Source organism: Cimex lectularius, unplaced genomic scaffold, assembly GCF_000648675.2.
Source record: "Cimex lectularius strain Harlan isolate CLEC.00 unplaced genomic scaffold, Clec_2.1 scaffold210, whole genome shotgun sequence".
Lineage (NCBI taxonomy): Eukaryota > Metazoa > Arthropoda > Insecta > Hemiptera > Cimicidae > Cimex > Cimex lectularius.
In genome coordinates this window covers 207,660-231,707 of record NW_019392884.1, presented here as the reverse complement: position 1 = coordinate 231,707, position 24,048 = coordinate 207,660, and the positions used below count along the sequence as shown (strand labels likewise).

Here is a 24,048-nt window from a genome sequence, read left to right as displayed (position 1 = left end):
AACACCCATTCACGCTCACTTTTTTATTTATTTTATTTATTTGCTTATTACAACTGCATTCTTAGTAAAACATTAACAAAACATAAATGGGAAACCAGCAAGCCTTGAGAATCACACACCCTGCTAGGTTAGGCCTCGGTTTTATCAGGCTAGCCACTGAGCTAGAACAGCTAGTCATTTCACCCTTCAACACAATCAGTTCTTAAATTCGAACCTATTCACAATCTCACTTAAATGCTTTTTTAAAAAAGATAGTTCCTATTCACAGTAAATTGTTTTCCAACAATCCAGATTTCAAGCCCTTAGTTATCATCAGGTTGAAGGATTTCTACAACCCAATGATGAGCTAAGGGCTCGAATTCCGGATCGTTGGAAAAAACTTACTGTGAGTAGGAAGTATCTTTTTTAATAAAGGATTGAACACTGAACTCACTCCATCATTCATCATTTCTATCTCACTTAAATGTACTAAGAATAATTTACATATTACTACCAAACCCTTGCATAAATGCAGTCACATATCATACAATAAAAATATTTATGGTACTAATGTTGGGCTTTAATGTCAAGTTTTATGATACTAGACGAGCATAACCCATCTTCTTTGCTTACAATCACTTAATTAGGGTGGTATTCCTCCATCATCTTCCACACATATAACTAATATAATAGGGGGTTGATGGGGTACTCAAAATTCTGCCATATAACCCTCTCACATTACACATTCATATTAGTAAATACATTCACTAGGGGGCATAAGACTCTCAATATATTTGTATATTTAACCTTGTTTTAATTTAACCTCAAAGGATCGGAACAGAAGACCCAGATACTTGATGATATTCTCATATTGCCAGTAGTACCATACTCATATTGCAATCGCATATAATGCATTAAAAATATTTACTTTTTTTTACGATACAAATCTAGAGATGTAATGTCAAGTTTTATGTTGCTAGAGGAGCAAGGCTTAGAATAAATACAAAAAAGAATATAAAGAAGAGACAAGATAAATATAAATATCAATTGTGCTGTATAAGAATAATAAAGAGTTTTTTATCTTCATAAATTTAATGAACATATAAAATTTTTTATATTTTGACACCAAGATGTTATTGTTTAGAGGCCTTGTCTGGCATTTTGTTGCCATTCTCAATATTACACTTTTTTACGAATGATTCGCATTTGTGGCTTTTCTCATGTTTCTGTGCTATTCTCCCTCATACATCTTTGTATGTGTGAATAAGGAACTTTTGTGTTGACAGTCAGTAAGCTTTCAGCTTCTAGATCTACATTTGTTGTGTGTGTGTGTGTGTGTGTGTGTGTGTGTGTGTGTGTGTGTGTGTGTGTGTGTGTGTGTGAGAGAGAGAGAGAGAGAGAGAGAGAGAGAGAGAGAGAGAGAGAGAATGAGATGACCCAGTTAGAAGAAAAAATAAAAACCTTTAAAAGAAATTAAACTACATAGAAAAGAACTAAAACACAACAAGCCAATTTTTATTTTTACAACTTGTCTAACATTTGTCAAACAAACAATGTGTATAACACCTTTTTAAAAAAAAATTAAATTAAAAATATAAAAAAATAAGCGATCTTAGTGGAATCAAGGGGAATTTACAAAATTCACATCAACTCAGCTGTAAGTTCAGTATACAAAGTAGAAAACGATTGTGAAACATAAAAATGGGCAAAATATCCAGATTTAAAACAAAATGTGCGAAACACGAAACAAGAACTCGGCCAAAGACAAATGAGGACACAATCTAACATAGGATACAAGCAGATAACAGAAAAACTAACAAATAATCAAAGAAGAAGAACAGGGGGAAATAAAAAGTAAGCAATGTTTGCACAATTTGAATCTGTCTAAAAACGCGCCCAAGTTTCTTTCCCGTTTGTTTCAATTTTATTCATGCTTTAATTAAAGCACAAAACATTTCTGCATTTAGTTCAAAGGTTTTTTTTTTAAGTTGTAGAAATTAATATCTTTTTTATGTTGAGTAGACACTTTGTAAGGTCAATCAAGAACATATTAGAAATTTGAATTTGTCTGTGTCTAACGCGTTCGGAAAAGTGGATAAAACATGGAAAAGTGTAGTGAATAGGGAAAATCTGCGGAAATTTTTTAATTAAGTCCAGTGTGGATACGCCAGGTAAAGTCTGGGGCTTTTTTTGTCTTTTATGGCAGTGCTGTTGTCGTTTTCGTCAAAGTCGAGTCGATTCACTTACGAAGGTTATTTTATTTCATTTATCACATTCGCAGGTACGACTCAGATTCGGACGTCGTTCGTTTGTGATTGAACGTCGGATGGAGTTCCACTCGGAAACAGCGAATCTCGCCGTCTAAATTTTTGTAAGTGGATATTTTGGATTTATTTCGACAAAGGAGGCCCGTTTCCAGGCTTCCTTTTTGTAAAATCTTTAACCAGCCGTGCACGTCTTTTATGTTTAATTTTAGAATTGTCATTTTTTTTTGCGCTTATTGACACTGCGTATCCAGGCACTTACAAGGTCCGTTCAGCCCAAAATGACCAATTTTAGGACGGTTTTGAGGTTTTTCATTTCCCTTTGGGCACTTTTAGACACTTAGATACTATTTTTGAAATTTTTAAAAGGCCAAGTGGTACGTCTAAACCTGGCAATTTGTGACAATTGACTCAAACGTAAAGTTGTGACATTTTCAGGTCTAAATTAAGTAAATAATCCGCTGACAGGAAAACCATTATTCTTCTCAGGCATTGACATTTCTAAACTGAAGTCACTTTACTTGTACACCAGCCTCGCCTATTTTCCAGTCTTAATCAGTCAAAAAGGAGGATTGTTTTTGCAGGAATTATCTATTAAAATTAATTTATCTCTCATCTCCAGAAATAACGTTAATATTCACAATTCCTTTTTGAAACATAATTGAACAACGTTTAGTGAGACATTTTCTATCTGTTGACATTAACAAAAAAACATGTCTCGGAATGATAGAATCAACTTGTTCTCCCAATTTTTTTTCGTTTGTAATATACAAAACCATTATATTCTTAAACATCATTGACAAATCTGATTAGTACTATTTATTATTATTTAACCACCATAAAGATTTGCATGCTAAATTTCTTGTGTTCTTATAGAAGAATCTTATCTCAGAATGAGAAGTCAATTTGTCTCCCATTTTTTTCAGGAATTGTACAGAACAAAGCCATCATCTTCTCAAAAATCATTGATACATCTGTGTTAGCACTATTTATCATAAAACATCAACTATAACGATTTGAATGCTAACATTGTTATTTTAGAGTAAGCTTGTCCCAAAATGAAAAAATCAAATGTTCTTCTATTTTCTTAAGATGTTTACACAACAAAGCAATTATATTCAAAAACATTGTTGACAAATCTGTATTAGCACTATTTATCATTCCACATCAACTGTGAGGATTTGTGTGCTAACATTGTTATTCTATAATAAGCTTGTCTCATAATGATTAAAACAACTTGTTTTTCCATTTTGTTAGGATGTTTTCACAACAAAGCAATTATATTGAAAAACATTGTTGACAATTCTATGTTAGGCACTTTTTATCATGCCATATCAACTGTGAGGATTTGTATGCCAACGTTGTTATTTTAGAATAAACTTGCCTCATAATAACAAAAACAACTTGCTTTCCCAATTTATTAAAAATTTGTACGCAACAAAACCGTCATCTTTCCAAACATAGTTGAAAACTCACTTTGAAAAAAGGCAAAAGGAGGGAAAACTCATAAGGTGGGGTTGAGATGGGGAGTTGTTGTCCAAGTGGATTGAGGTCACGATAGTTCAGGTGGTAGAGCAGCGGCGTATCTAGCCGAAGGTCGTGGGTTCGAATCCCTCTCGTGCCATTAACTTTTTTTCATCTCAACTAAAAACCTTAAATAATTGTAATGTACATAGTATTAATACTCGATATTCANTCTCAATTTCTCTCTTTTTCTCTCTCTCTTTTTCCAGGAATTATACAGAACAGAACAAAGCCATTATCTTTTCAAAAATCATTGATACATCTGTGTTAGCACTATTTATCATAAAACATCAACTATAAGGATTTGAATGCTAACATTGTTAGTTTAGAGTAAGCTTGTCTCAAAATGAAAAAAATCAAATGCTCTTATATTTTCTTAGGATGTTTACACAGCAAAGCAATTATATTCAAAAACATTGTTGACATCTGTATTAGCACTATTTATCATTCCACATCAACTGTGAGGATTTGTGTGCTAATATTGTTATTTTAGAATAAGCTTGTCTTAAAACGACAAAAACAACTTGCTTTCCCAATTTATTCGAAATTGGTACGCAACAAAACCGTCATATTTCCAAACATACTTGAAAACTTTGTATTAACACTACTGATTATTCTTCATCAACCGTAAGATGTACGCTAACGTTCTTGTGGTATTTTGGAAGAATCTTTTCTCAGAATGACAAATCAACTTGTTCTCTCGCTCTCTCTCTCTCTCTCTCTCTCTCTCTCTCTCTCTCTCTCTCTTTCTCTCTCTCTCTCCTCTTTTTCCCACGAATTGTACAGAACAAAGTCATTATCTTCTCAAAAATCATTGATAGTGTTAGCACTATTTAGCATGAAACATCTACTATAAGGATTTGAATGCTAACATTGTTATTTTAGAGTTTGCAAACATGCTAAACATATTTATTAAAAATTTTCCAATTTACATTTCCAAAACAAACAATCAATTTACCTTATTTACATTAATCTTGCCTGTTTTCAATTATGCACCAGTGAAAAACAAAATATTTTTTTCTAGGATTTATATATTACTTAATTATCAATTTTGTGTTCAGAAGTTTCCCTAAATGTTAACAAGCCTATGTTCCCATTAAAGAATCATGTCTCTGAATTTAAAAATATTGGTAATGTCATTGGTTAGATTGTAGACTTGTAGTTCAGTTTTGGTTGGGATTACTATAATATCAAGATTTTAAACTTTGCTATTTATTGATTTAAGTGTATGTGCAGAATTGAAACCCAATATGATCAACCCCCTCTGGCGGTTTGGTTGTTTGGGATCAGATTGCTGTACGTTAGCTGTTCTGGGTTTGAATTCTGAAACAGCGAATCGTTTATTAATTGATAATAGTACAAATGAAGTATTATAAAGTAGTTTTACCTCTTCCATGAAACCCAATGGATAGTGATTTTTAATACATTTTTTCAAATTTCCTATTCCCTTTTTTAATTACCCCAGATAGGACGCTAGATATGTGACGGTCAGTTTCAATTATACCATTGATTTTTCTTTTTGAAATGTATAGATAAGACTATCCACTAAAAACTGCCTTCACATTTGCACCCAACTATGTAGGGTTGTTAAAACTAAAATATCAAATCAAACTAAAAGAAAAGGGAATGTATAATAAAATAAAACATAATAACGAAATTAGAAATGAAATTAAAAATTAAAAATGTACTCCTTTAAGTAAAAGAAAAAAATGTATTTATTTTTTAAAACAAAATTTTTAAACTTTGGTGAAAAATTATAATTTTGAAATTACTGACTTTGACAAAAAATAAGGTTATAATGCATCGTTCGTGTAGACTTGAATTTTCGGGATCCCAGGTTTGCCGTTCCAAGATGGCCGCAAAATGTCTTCTTGCTGGACAGTTGTTACCACTTATTAGCTGGACCTCTGATTGGCATATATTTTGAAAACACCTCAGCTGAGGAGTTCGTTTATCCTGTATATCCCCTCTTTCTTCCACACCGCCTCTGGCCTCACATCGCACTTCAAACCCTTTCTCAGGGTGAGACGATTCCCAAAAAATGGATATTAACACCGCCATAGGGAAAATCCAGTTTCAAAATTTGGCGAAATCGTCGCACACAACACCACATTGGGAGTGGGAATCTGTGTTTTACTGGCAGGAAAATGTGCTTCCTCAATTTCCGTAAGCCCTCCTTATGATGGGAATTACTTTACTCCTGCAAATAATGCAGGATTGTACTCCAAGCCACGAGAATCACTCTGTGTCTGATCCAGATCAGACCTCTGTCTTTTCCTACTAACTGCCGAAGTTTGGCTCCAGTGGCTAGCTACAAGGTCATTTCTGCTCCTCATTCCTGAAATTTTAATCAAGAATCATTCTTAAATACATTCTTTCTTATATACATACGAAACGAGTGTTTGATATTCTTTAATTATCACTTGTAATTAGTCTAGTTCTTATAGTCTAATTGAGGGTCGATGGGATACTTGACATTCTGCCATGGACACGTTTGTAGTTCACACATTCTTGCTTATAAATACATTCTCATGAAACAGTGAAGAAAGTGAAGCAAACTTTTTATATAAGTTTCTCCCACAAATGGGAATAGGGGACCCAAACTACTGCCCCAAAGGTTTGCTGTACTTGATCACAATTCCTACTTGCTCCCTATATGGAGCCATGGAATGACCCCCTCTCTTCAATTAAATGGGACACATTGAGCAAATCTATCTCTGCATGCTGAAAACAGAGTCAAATGTATATTTTTAAACAATCATGTCTGTATTTTTCAAATGTTTTAATGATTATTATAAGTTATCAGAATTTATATAATAGTTTTTTTTTATGTTATGTAAATCAGTGCCTTAAAAAACACAACATATTTCACCACACGTAGTTATATGTATATTTTTTCCTTTAAATTTCAGTTATATTTAAACAAAGATGGTGTGATGGATGAAAGCATGGAAAACAACAATGATGAAGGGAGCCAGGGTAGCTTTCCACGGGGCGGTGGTGATATGCTCAACCCAGCGGAACAGAGCGAAGACGGTGCTGCGCCTCCCCTTGTGCTGACAATTAACGAAAGCTCTCCTCGCAACTCTTCTTCATCTGGCGAATTTGTAAGTGACGTTATTTCACAAAAGTATCGAATAAATTTTAAATAATTAATGTCTACGATGATATATCAGTAAAATTTAATACAAAAATACAAATGTCAATATTAAATTCGATAAGACTGTGTAAGTGTGTGAATTCTGCACACAAACCTCTGATAAATTCGTGATTTTTTTGTTTAAATAACATACTTAAATGTTTTATGTTGTAATCCTGTTAATGGTTCTACGATATAGAAAAAAAAAAAAAAAAGAAAATACTTTGCTTTGCATTAGAATAAGTTTATATTAATTGCTGTAGCGAAAGTTTTTTCAAAAGCACAAAATAGCCATTTATAAACCAATTAAAATTGTGTTTTGTAGCGAGAAACGTCTCCAAGATCATCCGAAGAATTAAGCGAGATCTGGAGAATTTGGGACCAGGTACAATCAGTGTTGAATGGTCACTTTGCATATATTTAATTATTGTGAGTCCATTTTTGATAATGTTTTCAATTTTTCAAAATAGAGAACGACAGCCTTGGAGAATGGCAATGCTTCAGGCTCGGCAGTCGAGGTAATTTCTAAATGTGCAATCCATAATCGCATGTGGTTGGTACAAGAAATTATTTACTATTAGGGATTTTTTTTCCGCATCTTATCAATAAGTTATTAAAAATCGATGGTAAAAAAAATATATCGCATAAAAAATGCAATAAAGATCCAAATATACATAAAAAAAAAATTGTTGAAAAATATTATTATAAGTTATATGATTACACCTTATAAAGCCTTGTATTCACTTGTTGCATACCGCTGCTGCGAATCATGTATGGTGCGAGCCTGAGTAGTTTTACTCTGTGTTAAAAAATGTAATGTTGGAACAAAAGTTTTTTTTTTCCAATGGATACTAGGAACTGGAGGAGTTCCCTCCCTCCTACGCACTGCAGCAGTACAGCTTATTGTACTTTATCCCTGGCTTCATTTTTTGGGGGCTCACAACACAAGTGTGAATTTGAGCCCCCGATGTGCCGGTGTTTTTCTATGAAACTCATTTTTGAAGGGGGTTGGGGCCAAATTCAGGGTCGCTGAGATCTGATCCCGCTCCTTCCATTGATGAGTGCCGTGTCAATTTCTTTCAATTGCAGCCCCCGATCCCCTTAGGCGTCAGAAGAAGTCCAGAGGCGACGGTGGGGATCGAACCCACGACCGCGGGATCTACTAGCCGAGAGTCTGATGCCTTAACCACTCGGCTAACCCCCCCCCACACACACACAAATGGGCTTGATCGGATAATTGAATAATTTTTTTTTTTTACGGATTCAGGCAAGTCATAGTCTGTACGGCCAAAATGGTAACTCCATTGCTTATCGTCTTTGTGTGGTTCACTCATTCACTGGTTACTCGTTTAGGAGTCGGTTATTAAAAACGGTTGGGTCCTAGAGATTATTTTTCTATTCATTGTCAATTATTAAATTATTAAATTAAAAAAAAAAAAAAAAAAAAAAAAAAAAACCAAGGATCTAGGAGGGAGGGAGTGAGAGAGGGAGGGAGGGAGTGAGAGAGGGAGGGAGGGAGTGAGAGAGGGTGGGAGGGAGAGGGGGAGAGAGAGACGAGGAGTGAGAGGGAGAGAGAGGGTGGGAGAGAGGGCGGGAGAGAGAGAGGGAGAGAGAGAGATTAAATTAAAGATGAAAAAGAATAAAAGGAAAACTATCACAGATGAAGACCCATAGACCCATTGCAGCACGATAAAATGTGATAATACAGGCAAAAATGAAAAAAAAAAAAAAACATACAATGCATAATTGTGTATCAGTTGGTATGTAACAGCAACTCGATAATGCAACAAATGGATACAAGACAACGGTACGCCCAGAATATCTGAAGTTTTTTTTAAGTTCGGTCAAAGGTGGTCCACTGTCTTACAAAATATAAAAAAAGCGAAGTTATTTTGAAACAATAATATATTCAGCGACAGCCTGTAGTAAAAGGCAAAATCAGAAATATCAGTAAAATCAACAATTGTATATTTTTATAAATTTTGTATTTGTTTACCTTTTTCTCTTTTAAACTACTGATTAACTTGACTGCATCCTATGCTTGCTCATTTTGGTTGCCCACGATGGAACCCAATTTATAAAATAGCTCTTTGCTGCTTAGAAATAACGTAAAAGATTTTTTTTTTTAACTTTTACCCAAGTGATAAATATTATATGACACAAAAGGTGCGTCCCCTGCAGTAAATGAAGTACCCAACCCCCGCAGAAGGTTTTTTCAATTTGAATGTGTACTTGAATAAAAGTTGTTTCATTCTACAATATTTTTTATTTTTATTTGATGTAATCATACAAAATGGGTAAAAGTTAAAATAACATAACACGTACACAGAAATTACATGGTTTTAATAGAATAAATAAAAAACCATTTCCATTTGAAAAAAAAAGAAAAATTGAAACAGCCATAGCTAATGACGCTTTTGCACCTTTTTGAGGCCGTTGTATGAATTTCAAATGGAATTTTGTAAAGGATGAAGTGGTGGGAGAGTTTAAAAACTATAAATGGGAGGACGCAGACCATGTGTCCATCATATTATGGGCATGACACAAATGTTGCGTCTTTTGCGGTGTTAAAGATAAACATTAAATTATATTTATCATATTATTATAATTGTTTCAGGAATTTGATGACAGTGGCAGCAATGCGGAATGGCTAAACACATCAAGTACGAGTTCAGATACTGAAAAAGAATCTGAAGTTGTGAGGCCGACTCCAAAAGTTCTATTCAAACCAAAACCAAAGCACAATTGGTTTATTCTTAAAGAACTTTATTTGAGGTAGTTTGATAAAAATTAATTTTAGTACAAATTGAGTCTAATAAAAAATCATATTTAAGAGAAAATGGGTTTAACCGAAATCCATGCGCTTTCACTCAACATTTTTACGGGTCTCTTCACGCCGTGGAAAGGCTAGAGCTGATGTACAAATTGGAAGAGCATAACGGCTGTGTGAACGCTATAAATTTCAACGCATCCGGAACTAAACTCGTCAGTGGATCTGACGATCGCAATGTCGTCGTTTGGGATTGGGCAGCTGGAAAGTGCCTCTCTAAATTTAACACAGGCCATTCTGGAAACGTCTTCCAGGTAGATCAAGACTTCCGGTATATTTAAAGCTAACGTTGAAATAATTGTCTGTTTGAACAGTGCAAATTTCTTCCTTTAACTGGAGACGGGCACATTGTCACTTGCTCACGAGACGGCCAAATAAGACTAGCATATCGGGATAGTACTGGCGACTATACAAACACAACAAAACTCGCTCAACACACTAAAGCATGCCACAAATTAACACTATTACCGCAGACTCCACATGTAGTCTTATCGGCTGGCGAAGACGCTCTAATTTTACAAACTGATGTTCGCGATAGTAATCCTGAGAAGTAAGCAAAATTGTACTTTTGATATTTAATTCTTTTGCAATTACTAATTTTTTTCCTTTCCAGGCTGACATACGTAAAAGAAGGGAAGAGAAAAATTAGTCTTTATAGCATTCATAGCAATCCTATGAACGAGAATGAAATTTGCGTTTCTGGAGATGATTACTTTATAAGACTGTATGATCGAAGATTTATTAGAAGTGATGGAAATGCAGATATAAAGTTTAAACCGAAAAAATTTGTAGGTTTACATCAAACATCCATTAGGTTTTTTTTTTAAAATATAAAATATTTGTTTTAGACGAAGCCGTATTCTGTATATGTAACTTGTGCTGTGTTTAACTACAACGGGACGGAAATTATTGGCTCTTATAATGACCAAGATATTTATTTATTTGATACGAAACACTCGAGTGAAACAGACTTCATACACAGATACGAAGGTCACAGGAATTCTGAAACAGGTTTGTTCACGTTAACAATTTTCAAACATGGATTTAATGTTTTTTTTATTACAGTGAAAGGAGTAAATTTCTTTGGTCCCAAAAGTGAATTTATCGTTTCTGGATCTGATTGTGGCCATATATATATTTGGGATAAGAATACTGAATCTATCGTACAATGGATGAGAGGTGATGAGGATGGTGTGGTGAGTATAAATTAAAAATTGTAAATAAATTTTAAAAAAATTTGCAAAATTTACTGGATTGTCTTTACAGATAAATTGTATAGAACCTCACCCTCACATCCCAGTTCTGGCAACAAGTGGTCTAGATTCAGATATTAAAATCTGGATACCATCTTGTGAACACGAACCGTTGTTAAATGGTTTGGAAAAGGTAAACTTTTCTTTTAATATAATATTTTTACAGTGAAAAATTCGATCTAAGACAAAAAACCAGACACTTGTATTTTGTTATTTATTTCAAACTATATGTATTTTTAATGATTATTTGGAGATCGTGAGATGCGGTCTGGTATGACATGGGTTTTAGAGAAACTTTTTTTTTTTCGTGCCAACGTTTCGATCTTTATTGAGATCATCTTCAGGGCTCAAAGTGTTTGTTTTCCGTGTAGATGTGTCATTCTTCTGTGTCATGTTGAGAGTGGATTATAATTAAGAATAAGCTGATAAAAGTAATTAAAAAACATAAGAGTGACGACATAGCCAAATTCTTTTCACTGTGTTTGTGTGGAATCCATGAAGCATACTTTTGAACAAACCCATCTACAAAAAAAAAAAAAAAAAAAAAAAAAAAAAAATGAAAAAATCAAAATTTGCCTTATTCAAAGTAAAATGGTTGATTGGAACAAGAATTAAGCTCATAAACCACATTGTTTTAGAGTAAAACGAAAAAAAAGAAACAATGAAATTTTGTTTATTGTCTTATGTGTCTTAATTGACATAAAATGACCTGCTAAGTTAATTGGAACAAGAATTAAGCTCGTAAACACCGTAGTTTCTAATTACAAAAACAAATTTAAAAAAATGTTTTATTTGATATGACCTGCTAGGTTGATTGTAGCAAGAATTGCAAGAATTTAAGCTCATAAGCCATGTAGTTTTTGAAAAAAATTGAATTTTTTTTATTTCTAATGAGTATGGTCCTAATTCTTGGGCCGTCAAAAAGGAGTTTTCTTCTACCATAATCCTGATTATGTCATCGTCAACTTCAGAAGGATGTCCCCTGCGCATATTATCTTCAATAACAAAATTTCCTTCCCTAAATCAAGCAAACCGCCATCGGACATTACGAACATTTACACCATTAGTACCAAACACTGCACATAAATTTTAAGTTGCAACAGTTACTTTTTTTTTTTAAATTCATAAAGTAATCAATGCCTTAAATGCGTTTCATCCAATGGCATGATTACCTGTTAAATTGTTCGACACAAGTAAACAAGTTGAAAACAGAAACTGAGGAGAAATAATTAAAAGGACATTACTTTCTTGCTAAACCAATAAAAAATCTAATAATTCACTTGACAAGTTGGTTCTGAAAAGGATGAAATTGAACTGGTTTTATTTATTTTTGATCTAAAAAGTTTTTTAAAAGGATGAGTAATACACTGTAAAGGTAAACAAGTTATTTGGATTTCTGTAGGCTCAAATCCGCACAAGTACATACATATGACTTGAGAATCACCCACTCTGGGTGTTGGCATTCTGGGATCAGATCTCAGTCTTATCCGACCTGAGGTTGGGCTCCAGGGGTCACTGAGAATTGCCAGGTTAATTAAGTACCAAATGCATGCAGTTCCAAGCCCGTTCATTCACACGTTCATTCTTAAATTCACTCCTTTCATACCATTCTTAGGGTGTGATGGACCTAAATGACGTTCGACAGGTACTCGATATTCTGCCATCAACCCTCTCACATCACATTCACGCTCATAAATACATTCACTTTCAACACAACCTTTATACATATTAATCAACTAACCTAATTGATGTGGATACTCTATATTCCACCATCAACCATCTCACATCACATTCACGCTAATAAATACATTCACTTTGAACTAGGTATACACAATTATTAATTACTTAATTAATTACTATATACGTACAATGGAACAACCCTGTTTGTTCCAAGAGTAGGAACAATGGATTCAAATACTCACTGCCGTGCTCAAGCACAATTCTCAGATGTGGGTGTCAAAACGCATTCCTACACGGTCCTTGTAGAGAGCCAAGGAATTGGACTCGTCACTTAGATGGGACACATCGAACAACCTTTCTCTACGCCGGAGATATAACACAAATATAAGTGTCCGTGTCCAACCTCACACGGCCTGGCCTTAATCGGGTGAGCTCCTCCGAGGACCACCCAAAGACAGTGCTGTTGATACATGAGAGCTTCTCTTTCAATCCGGCCTATTGACTCTGCCTCTTTTAATTATGTTTTTTATTGCATTTTTAGCATCAGAGTCAGATCATGGTGGTTAAGCCTGGAGGTTGGGACCTGGGGCCTTAGTTGCAAACAAGTTATTAATGTTGTGTTTGTATTTTGAATCAACTATTAATCTTTATACATATTAGGGGCGTTGGTGGCTGCAAAGGCGCTTGTCATTGTAAGCTAAGGTCCCGGGTACAAATCCAGTGGCCCTGCAGTTGAACCCAACATACTTACAAATTTTTTTTTCAAAAACGCTGGCACCCCGAGAGTTGATATATAGAGATCATATAACCTCGTAGTTGAAATACCCTTGCAAAAAAAAATCTTTATAAATAGTTTCAATTAATTAAGGTTTTCAGTTAAGATAAAAAAGTCAGTGTCACGAGCGGGATTCGAACCCATGACCTTCGGCTAGATACACCGCTGCTCTGCTACTTGAGCTATCATGACCTCAATCCACTCGTACACCAACTTCCCATCTCAACCCCACCTTTTTGAATTTTCCCTCCTTTTTGACATTTTTCAAATGTCGTGTAATCTATTTGATCCTCGGCGACAAATGAAATGGTCACGAAGAGCTTTAGTGAAGATATACTTCATTTTAACTTATTTAATTCACTAGTTTTCATGTCCACTTGACCAATAATATCTTTCAATTAATTAAGGTTTTTAGTGAGGGGCCGCGGTAGCCGAGTGGTTAAGGCATCAGACTCTCGGCTATTAGATCCCGCGGTCGTGGGTTCGATCCCCACCGTCGCCTCTGGACTTTTTCTGACGCCTAAGGGGACCGGTGGCCGCAATTGAAAGAAATTGACACGGCACTCATCAATGGAAGGGACGGGATCGGATCTCAGCGACCCTGAATTTGGTCCCAACCCCCTTCAAAAATGAGTTTCTTCGATGGAAGAACACCGGCACAACGGGGGCTCAAGTTCACATTTGTGTTGCGAGCCCTCCCCCAAAATATGGAGCCGGGGATAAAGTACAATAAGCTGTACAGNAAAAAATAAAAAAAAAAAAAGGTTTTTAGTTGAGATGGCCAGTTCTTTTGCCGCTGAAAATCAAATAGATTACACGACATTTGAAAAATGGCAAAAAGGAGGGAAAAATTCAAAGGTGGGATTGAGATGGGAGGTTAGTGTCCGAGTGGATCGAGGTCACGATAGCTCAGGTGGTAGAGCAGCGGCGTATCAAGCCGAAGGTCGTGGGTTCGAATCCCGCTCGTGACACTGACTTTTTTATCTCAACTTAAAACCTTAATTAATTGTAATGTATTAATTGGTCAAGCGGATCACGAAATTAGTGAATTTATAAATAGTTATTATGAAAAATAAACAAATACAAGTGTCATTTTTTCCCCTTTGTCATTGCCTCTATATACTCAAGATGAATTTTCTTACAGACTGTTGCAGAGAACATTAGTAATAGGGAATCTAGAATAGTCCCAGGTGGGAATCTATCGTTGAATTCGACTATCGCTCGCTGGTGGAGGCAAATCCGAAACATAGATCAGGTACGTCCAACATTAGATTTATTTCCTCCTACTTTTATAATTTAAAATTCCAAAAAAACTATAGAACAACGCCGCAACGGGAGACCGTCAACCTATTTATGTACATTTGGATGCCCTGGGATTAGAAACATTTTTAGGTTATAACGATGATTCAACTTCTTCTAGTTCGAGTTCGTTATCTTCTGTATAGTCATTGTAAGTGTAAATAAAATGATTATTTCTTTCGGTGCAGGATTATTTTGCAAGTTGTCACTGTTTCAGGGGAAGAACGAATTTTCCGAAGTTAATACAAATTTCCAATTTGCTTTTGTGAATTATCTCCACCTGTTTTAAATGGAGAATGAGAGTGATATGTTTTAGTTTATATATTTTAAACATTGGCCTACATCTATCCAACTGTTCACACCTGATGTCTGAAACATTTAATTTAAATTAAACAAAAGTTGAGATATGTATGTCCATTTTGTAATATAAACATTTCAAATTATACTTATATCCATTGAATATGTGTAAATTGTATATTTTTAGAATGTACTTGTAATTTATATTTATAAATGTGAAGGCAAAGTCAGAGAAATGAGTTTTTTGTTTTGTTTATTAACACGTTTGCTGAAGGGTGAAGGTAATGGCCTTACCAGAGATTTAAACTTCACCCAGTCGTGCGGATTTTTCCGTTTTATTCTCTGGCAAGATCATTCCTTGTCCCTGACTAAACACAGATTTATTTTGCAAACCTGTTTTGCTTTTTTAGATTTTTAACCACTTTTTACCGTGTTATTAGGGTACAAATTGTTATATCACTTTTGTAGAGTAATAAATGGGACTAAATATACTATACAAAAAAATCAATTTTTTATTGCTTTAAATAATGAAAAAATCTTTAGAATGTGAAAATTAAGCAATTAATTATATTAATTAAATTAGAAATTTAGTAAAATTGAAGACTTTATCATGTATAACTCCGTCTTTATTTCAATTCCTTCTAAGAGATTGACCCCGAGAAGTTCTGGAAGGGATTGTGAAGAAATTTATGCTTGTGTATTTTGGTGTATGTTTTTCATAAATTATTATTACAAAACTGTAAAAAAATATATATACATATATAAAAATGGAGCATTAAAGTAGATAAAAATCTGGTTATTTATTTTTAAGCCAATTTCTTTTTTATATTCGCGTTTCAAATTGCAACATATTAATTTAATCCAATAAAGGTATAGTTGAAACAAAGTAATAAATTATTATTTTTGTTATTGTAAGAAAGAATCTCTTTGAAAACAATAAAAAAATTCCTCCCCAAAATTTTTGATATCCTATTCTTAATCTGAATTATAAATGGTTTAAGTATGAGATATCAATTTTAAAAAAAATTAAGTGTAAAATGGCTGGTGTTTTCCCTTAGTCAGGGCAGACTACGTCCCGCTCCTGCACTCGTGTTAATAACAAAATTTTTGATTTATCCATGGTGGTCATTCACTATTTTATTTATAGGCTTAAAAAGAATTTATCACCAAATGTACTGTATTTATTGTTAAAAAAATTATAAACCATTAATCATTTTTTGTTTTTGTTTTATTATTTTTTGTTAAGATCTAGTTTGCAGAAGCCCTTGTACATTAGCATGGTATGATAACACATTTTTTTTTTTCAATGCCCTCAGTAAGCCCAGAACAGTTAGTTTATTACGCTTTAATTAATTAAGTTTAAAATGTGGAAATAAAATAAATTGGAAATTTCAAGACAAATTTTAATTACAAACCCATAATAAACTGGACATAAAAAGAAATATTTACAAGCACATAACAGGTAGGTGTGTCTTAAAATTCTAAAAACTAACTACATAAACATTTATTTAATAAATATTAATTATGTCCCATTAGTTGGTGATAAAATTAGATCATTTCTTGTAATATTTTAACAATGTCTTGTAAAAATGCACTAAACAAATTTATAATCCAAAAATTGTCTCATTTTTTTGCGTCTTCCATTAAATAATTGAAAACAGTTGTTTAATAAAAACATACCTGGATTAAATATATATAAAAACAAAGGTTTCATATAATTAACTAAGTCTATTAAAATGTAAATTTCCTTTAGACACAATAAAAACTTTTTTTTGAAGATAACCTCTCTAGTATTCAAAAAGTCTGCTTTAAAAATAAATAAATAAAAATAAAAAATAGTAATCCATATATGTTTAGAGGTCATAATTGACCATATTAATTATTTCAATTACATGACCTTCGGCTTGGTGTCCAGGTAGGGGGAGATGACGGCTACCGAAGGTCGTGGGTTCAAATCCCGCTCGTGACACTAAATTTTTCATCTCAACCAAGACTTTAGGTAAAAGAGTAATTAATCAAAATAAAAAATAGTACATTTGTATGCTTGATTAGTAATATGAAGTAGAACCATGTTGTGAAGTTTGAAAATAGCATTTTGGGTATGTTGAATATTGTACGCGGTTATGTCTACACTTTTATGTATTTCTACTCGGAACGCAGAATCCAGAATACATGGAAGGAAATCGTATCCAAACACATGGAGAATGTTTTCCGGGTGACATAAACGGCAGAGGAGGGTATAGATAAAAATAGAAAATTTTGTAATAAATGAACACCAAGGGCTGTACCAGGAATCAGATTCATTTTTTTAAAGATTTTAATCTGTTTTATTGCTTTCCATCATTGCATTTCTTATAAATGAATAGTAAAAAAACAATTTTCTTTTGTATCACGTTATTTTACATTCACTCTTTTTCTTTGTATGTTAAGCCTCTGATCCATCATAAATTATAGATTTTCTAATAAAATGGATTAATAATAATAGTTTACAAATTTGCCATCAGCTTTTATCAGATACGTAAACATGTTAGTGAAGGCCATTGTTTTTAAGAATTTTTCAGTTAATAAAAACGATGTTTTAATAAATTTTTATTCCTGTGTTATACATACTTTAATCTATTTAGAATTTGTTTATTTTTGTCAATAAAAAAATATATCTTTTCATTTTTTTGCGTGTATTTTATTCATCATTATTGAAGTCTTCAGGTTCTTTTCTCATGGAGGCCGTTTTGGTTTCGATAAAGCTGTTGAAGATTTTTCTATTAAGGTGGGAAGTATAATAGTTTATTTTTATTATATTTATGACATATTGAAATAACGTTTCAAATATTCATGAAAAGCTGGATTATTTTGAGGTATGGCAATGACTCAATACTAATTGGTAAAAAACATATGTTTAATATTTGTTGTTTGTGTGTTTAAATTTTGTCCAGCTGTCTAATAATTTACATCGACATATTTTATAACACTGTCAAAAAATAAGGAATGTTGAAAACAAAATATTGCCTTAGGTGTAGATGATCTGTTTATAGTCCCTGTTTTCTTAGATCTTTTCTAAGGCGTATTTAGCCGAAGGTCGTGAGTTCGAATCCTGCTTGTGACGCTCTCTTTTTATCTCAACCAAAACCTTAATTAATTCAAAAGAATGTACTAATAAGGTTCTGTGCCAACATTTTTAAAATTTTAATTTAATTGCTTATTAGAGCTAGAACACGTCTGAGTATAAATTAAGTGTCGATATAATAATTTGATTTCCTTATTACTGATACAATTGTATGTAAAAATCAGGGATAAGACAAATTCGATAAAAAAAAATCTGTCAAATTTTAAGAGGGATATATTTTGTTCATTAGGATGTTCAAAATTTGAAACTATTTCTAATGATTTACACAGTTAAATTTACTAACGACTATTTTACATGGTTTGGGTCCTGGTCCGTATGTCTCACATGATGGAATATGTTTCTGCAGCATAAAGCGAGAGAAATTGAAATATGAATAATTCTTGAGTGTAGTTGATGAATACGGATAGTAAGAAGTCGAGATTTTTTGTTCTCCACTTAAGCTTCTGGCTTCTTGTACTTTCTTAGTTCCTTAGTTCAGAGCAACTTACTCGATCCTTCTCTTAAGAAGTACTAAGTCATTGGCACAATTCCTTTCTCTAGGATTCATGAACACAAATTCAATTTGCTTGAATCAATGTTGGTTTTAGGTATTGAGTTACCTAATTTATTTTCTTATTTTAGAAATTTTGTAAATTAGATATGGGAATAATTTAACCAAACTTATTTGATTTGAGACTTCTTGATTTTTTAAAAATTATTAATAGCACTAATTATAGTCAAATAATATTTTTGTTTTATTCAACCTCATTATTTTCAATTAGAATATTTGTTGTTGGTTCATATATTTAAGCAGCATTATTTCATTCTGTACATATTTAATTTATTTTCATTTTTCATTTTTATTTAAATTTTAAGAAAAAAATTGTAAATTTAATTTGCTTTTTATTAATCTCAAATAGAGTTTTGTTTAGCTGAATATTCTTTTATTTTGTAATTATTATTTTTTACCTTTTATAATTTGGGAAAGTCTCCAACAACCCGGCTCTTTAGACAGTAAGAGCATTTTTTTTACTTAAGACTAAAAAGCTCCCAGCATAACTTACTGTTAAGGCAAAAAATCTCATATTTCAGGTCTTTGAATTTTTTTGCAAGCTTAATTTTACATGCAAAAAATAATAATGTATCTATATAGAAAAACTGGCCAAAAAATTGTGCTATCGTTAATCATCAATTAATGCATTCTCTTAGAGTTTTATTTCATTTTAATTGATAAAACCGTTAATTTTATGGTATTTACTGTTTATTTTTTCCAGTCATAGACTATTCTTTATTTATTGCTGTACCATTGTTTATTTAGTACTCATAAAAAAATTATGCTCAAATTCACTATTTTTCGTGGTCCGCTTGACCAATTAATATCATTAAATTAATTAAGGTTTTTAGTTGAGATGAAAAAGTCAGTGTCACGAGCGGGATTTGAACCCACGACCTTTGGCTTGATACGGTGCTATTCTACCACTTACGATAACTCAAGTGGTAGAGTAGCGGCATATCAAGCCGAAGGTCGTGGGTCCGAATTCCGCTTGTGACACTGACTTTTTTTATCTCAACTAAAAACCTTAATAAATTGAATTATGCTCAAAATCAAATATTATCTGATGATAGAGCTTTTTATTGAATATATTGTAAACTAGTCTTTTGGTAAAGGTTTTTGTAAAATGTGAAGCGCGTTTTTTTTTAGGTGATAAAATGCCACGCCTTGTTAGGATTTTATTATGTGTAATTAATTCTGCCATTATTGCCACCGGTGCTTGACTATAAAATTTTTTATTGCAGGCAATCGTTTGATGAAATGATCATTATTTGGATTCGAAGAACGATGCAATCAGCAAAATGATGCTCGCTGGTTGATGAACTTCCTTGACTGTATGTGTTATATTTTCTTTGTCGTTTAATTGTTCTTTTATGTGATACATTCTAGTTAATGTAAGTTGTAAACATAGATAATTTACATTTATTAGTAATAATGTTATGATATTTATTGTTTTATCAGTTTTTTAAAATTTTTTATGCAAGGTGTGGTTGAGTTGAGAAATAATTGTCATGGGTAGGAATCGAACCCACGACACCTGGATTCGAGTCCCACTAGTAACACTAATTTTTCAACTCAACCACACTTTGCATAAAAAATAAAAATCAATTAAAATAAGTGCTTTGGTTAATAGTAACAATTTAAAACGTCTGTATTAAGGTATTTGTTGTAAAATGTTTTTAATCATAAAGTTTCTTTTAATTTGATCTGTGTTGTTTAACTTTAATTAGAAGTTATTTGTCCTTTGGCATTTTCTATTTATATGAAAGTTTCATAATCGTAATAAATATCGTTTTTGTAAATAAATCACTAACTCAGTAATAGCCTTTAATATGAGATTAAGGGGGGGGGAATCGAGTTTCAAGTTGGTCGTGACTTCTCTCAATTATTTATAAAAGTTAGTTAATCAGTTTTTCATGGATTTTCATCTTCCGACCGGTAAATATATCCGAGTGGTATTGCAATAAATTGACAGGTTGGTAAACTTATAAATAAGACGTTCCAAAAAGGATAGAAGTTTTCCCGGTCAAGTTTCTAATCTCGTTTGTAACTTTATGAGGACAAGTTATGTCTATCGTTGGCAATAATTAAATTATCTTTTCGGCATCGGGGCCGATAATGCAGGAGTCGAGAAGTCCATTAGCGAATGATGTAACTGTTTGTCCGCCTGACAATTTTCATGGGGAAAAATTTTTTCCGGGCCTCATGGAATACCGACATAAAAAACATAGATAATAAGAAATTACCAAAAACAGTAATATACACTTATCTATTAATCAATTTGGTCGTGTAATATATAGTGCTTTTAATGAAACTTATATCGCCCAATTTTTATTTGTTAATGTATTTCCAAAATTTTACCGCTGAAAAGGACGATTATTTATCGTCGTATTTATGTTATACAAAACGATAAATTTAATATTTCAAAACAGTATATTTTCTGATTCTTTCATTTCCTTTAAAATATACATAAAAAAATATAAAGAAAACTTATAAAACCGTAGTGGATTAAAATTTCGTCAGTTCGATAACGATTTTGTAACGTTTTCCCATAAAAATCTGTTTTCCACTAGGCGATCTAGTGTTTAATGGGCCTAAAAGTTATAAAACTCAAACGAAAAAAAAGTAGGGTCAATGCGAAGCCATGTATACTATTTTGGGGCAAATAAAAAAGTAAAAAAAGGAGGCGTAATGCAGTTTTCAACCTTTTGAAATGGGGTGAATAACAGAGAATTGCGGTCCATTAGGCTCCCTATTGAATTCTTCATCGGCTATTGAAATGTAAAAAAAAACAGCGACTGGGGAGGACGTAATGGAAATCCATCATGATTTAATGATGTCAGTTATATCTAATTTCTCCCGAAGGACTCGAGGAATAGGGTGAAAGATGATTCGGACGCACTGTGAAAGGCGTGGTCAAACAAAATTCCTTTTTTTAACGAGAAAAACTCGTATTAATCAATAATTAATATAAAAAAACTAAAATTTCTAAATAGTAAAAAGTATGCCAAGTTAGCGGAGATACGATTTTGATCTGTTTCTTCTTGGCCAGAAGATCAGCTTTCTTAAGATGACAGACGTGCAATAAATAAAATTAACGTTTAAATTGATTTTTAATTAGCAAAAAAGGTTTTTAATAAGCAAATATTAAAAAACCGCACATTTTTCTTAAATCTGTGTGAGATGTGACCATTGATGTCGATGATTATTCAGAAATCGTGAAGTGCGGTCTGGTGTGATGTAGGTCTCTGGAAAACATTTTCTTTATCGTGCCAAACGTTTCGATCTTTATTGAAATCATCTTCAGAGCTCAAAGTGTTTTTTTCCATGTAGATGTGTCATTCTTGTCTGTCGTGTTGAAAGTGCCCCCTGGAAACACACACACACGCACGCACGCACGCACACACACACACACACACACACACACACACACACACACACACACACACACACACACACACAAAAAACACGGAAAACAAACACTTTGAGCCCTGAAGGTGATCTCAATAAAGATGGAAACGTTGGCACGATAAAGAAAATGTTTTTCTGAAACCTACATCACACCAGACCGCATCTCAGGATTTCTGAATAAATTTTCTTAAAGTTTATTCACGAGAGGTGGGCCGATTTGGCCAGGTCTTATCTTGGCCAGAAGATCGACTTTCATAGGATGACAGACGTGCAATAAATTAAATTAACGTTATAATTTGATTTTTAATTTGTAAAATTTTTTTTTAATAAACAAATATTACAAAGAACGCACAATTTTCTTAAAGTATAGTCACGTGAGATGGGTCGATTTGGCCAGGCCTTGTCTTGGCCATAAGATCGGCTTTCATAAGATCACAGACGCGCAATAAATTAAATTAACGTTTAAATCGATTTTTAATTTGTAGAAAACGTTTTTTTAAATAAACAAATATTTAAAAAAATATGCACATTTTTCTTAATGTTTAGTCACGTGAGGTGGGTCGATTTGGCCAGGCCTTGTCTTGGCCATAAGATCAGCTTTCATAGGGTGACAGAGGTGCAGTAAATTAAACTAACGCCTAAATTGATTTTTAATTAGTATAAAAAGTAAAAAAAACAAATATTAAAAAAATGCACATTTGCCTTAAAGTTTAGTCAGTTGAGGTGGGTCGATTTGGCCAGGTCTTGTCTTTGCCATCAGATCAGCTTTCATAGGGTGACAGAGGTGCAATAAATTAAACTAACGCCTAAATTGATTTTTAATTAGTATAAAAAGTAAAAAAAACAAATATTAAAAAAATGCACATTCGCCTTAAAGTTTAGTCAGTTGAGGTGGGTCGATTTGGCCAGGTCTTGTCTTTGCCATCAGATCAGCTTTCATAGGGTGACAGAGGTGCAATAAATTAAACTAACGCCTAAATTGATTTTTAATTAGTATAAAAAGTAAAAAAAACAAATATTAAAAAAATGCACATTCGCCTTAAAGTTTAGTCAGTTGAGGTGGGTCGATTTGGCCAGGTCTTGTCTTTGCCATCAGATCAGCTTTCATAGGATGGCAGACGTGCAATAAACTAAATTAAAGTAAAATTGATTTTTAATTAGTAAAAAAATTTTTTTTAATAAACAAATATTTAACAAAAACGCGCATTTTTCTTAAAGTGTATTCACGTGAGTGGGCCGATTTGGCCGGAACTTGTCTTGGCCAGAAGATCAGCTTTCATAGGATGACAGACGTGCAATAAACTAAATTAATGTTAAATTGATTTTTAATTAGTAAAAAAAATTTTTTTAATAAACAAATATTTAACAAAAACGCGCATTTTTCTTAACGTTTATTCCCGTGAGGTGGGTTGATTTGACCAGCCCTGTTCTTGGTCAGAAGAACATAAGCGTTCATAGAATGAAGGTCATCGTCAAGTTAATTTTGCCTCCACTAGAATTAAATTGTGGCAAAATTCAGTGTAACTCGACATATGATGTAGTCCAAAGCAGCGAGGATAGACGGACCAGGATGATTGGAATATGTCGTAATAAAAAGAACTGTTTCGGCACTTTGTTCTCTTCAGTCTGTCATACGAAAGCAGCGAAAATAGGCGGACCGGGTTGATCAGAAACCAGCAAACTACTAAATCGAATTTGCTGTTTGAATTTTTCTACTTGTTCTTGAGCATATCACCTTCATAATTTGATACTCGTAAATTGCATTTACAAAACAAGACGAGACTATAATCATCAATAATTTTGTAAAATTATACATCCAAAAACTCAACGAAACCATACATTACGAAACTGCTAGTCATTGCTAAAACTTGTACCAAAGCAGAAATTAGCTGGCAAAATGCAAAAAGCAAAATTCAGTTAGTTTGTTGGGTTTTGATCAAC

At 33.0% G+C, this 24,048-nt stretch overlaps 1 protein-coding gene and 1 non-coding gene across 7 annotated transcripts; both read left to right on the top strand.

The window, feature by feature from the left end:
* The first annotated feature begins 1,606 nt into the window (after nucleotides 1-1,606).
* Nucleotides 1,607-20,402, top strand: LOC106674196 (DDB1- and CUL4-associated factor 8). Of its 6 annotated transcripts, none has more exons than XM_014406785.2 (15): nucleotides 1,608-1,833; nucleotides 2,261-2,350; nucleotides 6,680-6,874; nucleotides 7,232-7,291; nucleotides 7,377-7,424; nucleotides 9,524-9,681; nucleotides 9,741-9,990; nucleotides 10,051-10,286; nucleotides 10,350-10,524; nucleotides 10,585-10,747; nucleotides 10,802-10,932; nucleotides 11,003-11,122; nucleotides 14,589-14,699; nucleotides 14,764-14,894; nucleotides 14,961-15,548. In XM_014406785.2, exons 3-14 carry the CDS (start codon nucleotides 6,704-6,706, stop codon nucleotides 14,887-14,889), a joined length of 1,749 nt encoding a protein of 582 aa, XP_014262271.1. In that variant the 5' UTR covers nucleotides 1,608-1,833; nucleotides 2,261-2,350; nucleotides 6,680-6,703; the 3' UTR covers nucleotides 14,890-14,894; nucleotides 14,961-15,548. The 6 variants fall into 6 exon arrangements, with proteins under 6 accessions (XP_014262272.1, XP_014262271.1, XP_014262276.1 ...); XM_014406784.2 differs by lacking the exon at nucleotides 1,608-1,833 and adding an exon at nucleotides 2,040-2,150; XM_014406786.2 differs by lacking the exon at nucleotides 2,261-2,350 and having other exon boundaries at nucleotides 1,607-1,833.
* Nucleotides 14,343-14,415, top strand: Trnad-auc. Its single transcript has one exon. It is a non-coding gene; the product is annotated as a tRNA-Asp (tRNA).
* Nucleotides 20,403-24,048: the final 3,646 nt, after the last annotated feature.

Excerpts from the sequence above, each read along its gene's own strand:
- LOC106674196 (XM_014406786.2), top strand. The coding sequence starts at position 6,704 with ATGGATGAAAGCATGGAAAACAACAATGATGAAGGGAGCCAGGGTAGC. Across the intron at positions 10,525-10,584 it reads AGTTTAAACCGAAAAAATTT|ACGAAGCCGTATTCTGTATA; the intron begins GTAGGTTTACAT and ends TATTTGTTTTAG. Across the intron at positions 10,748-10,801 it reads TCACAGGAATTCTGAAACAG|TGAAAGGAGTAAATTTCTTT; the intron begins GTTTGTTCACGT and ends TTTTTATTACAG.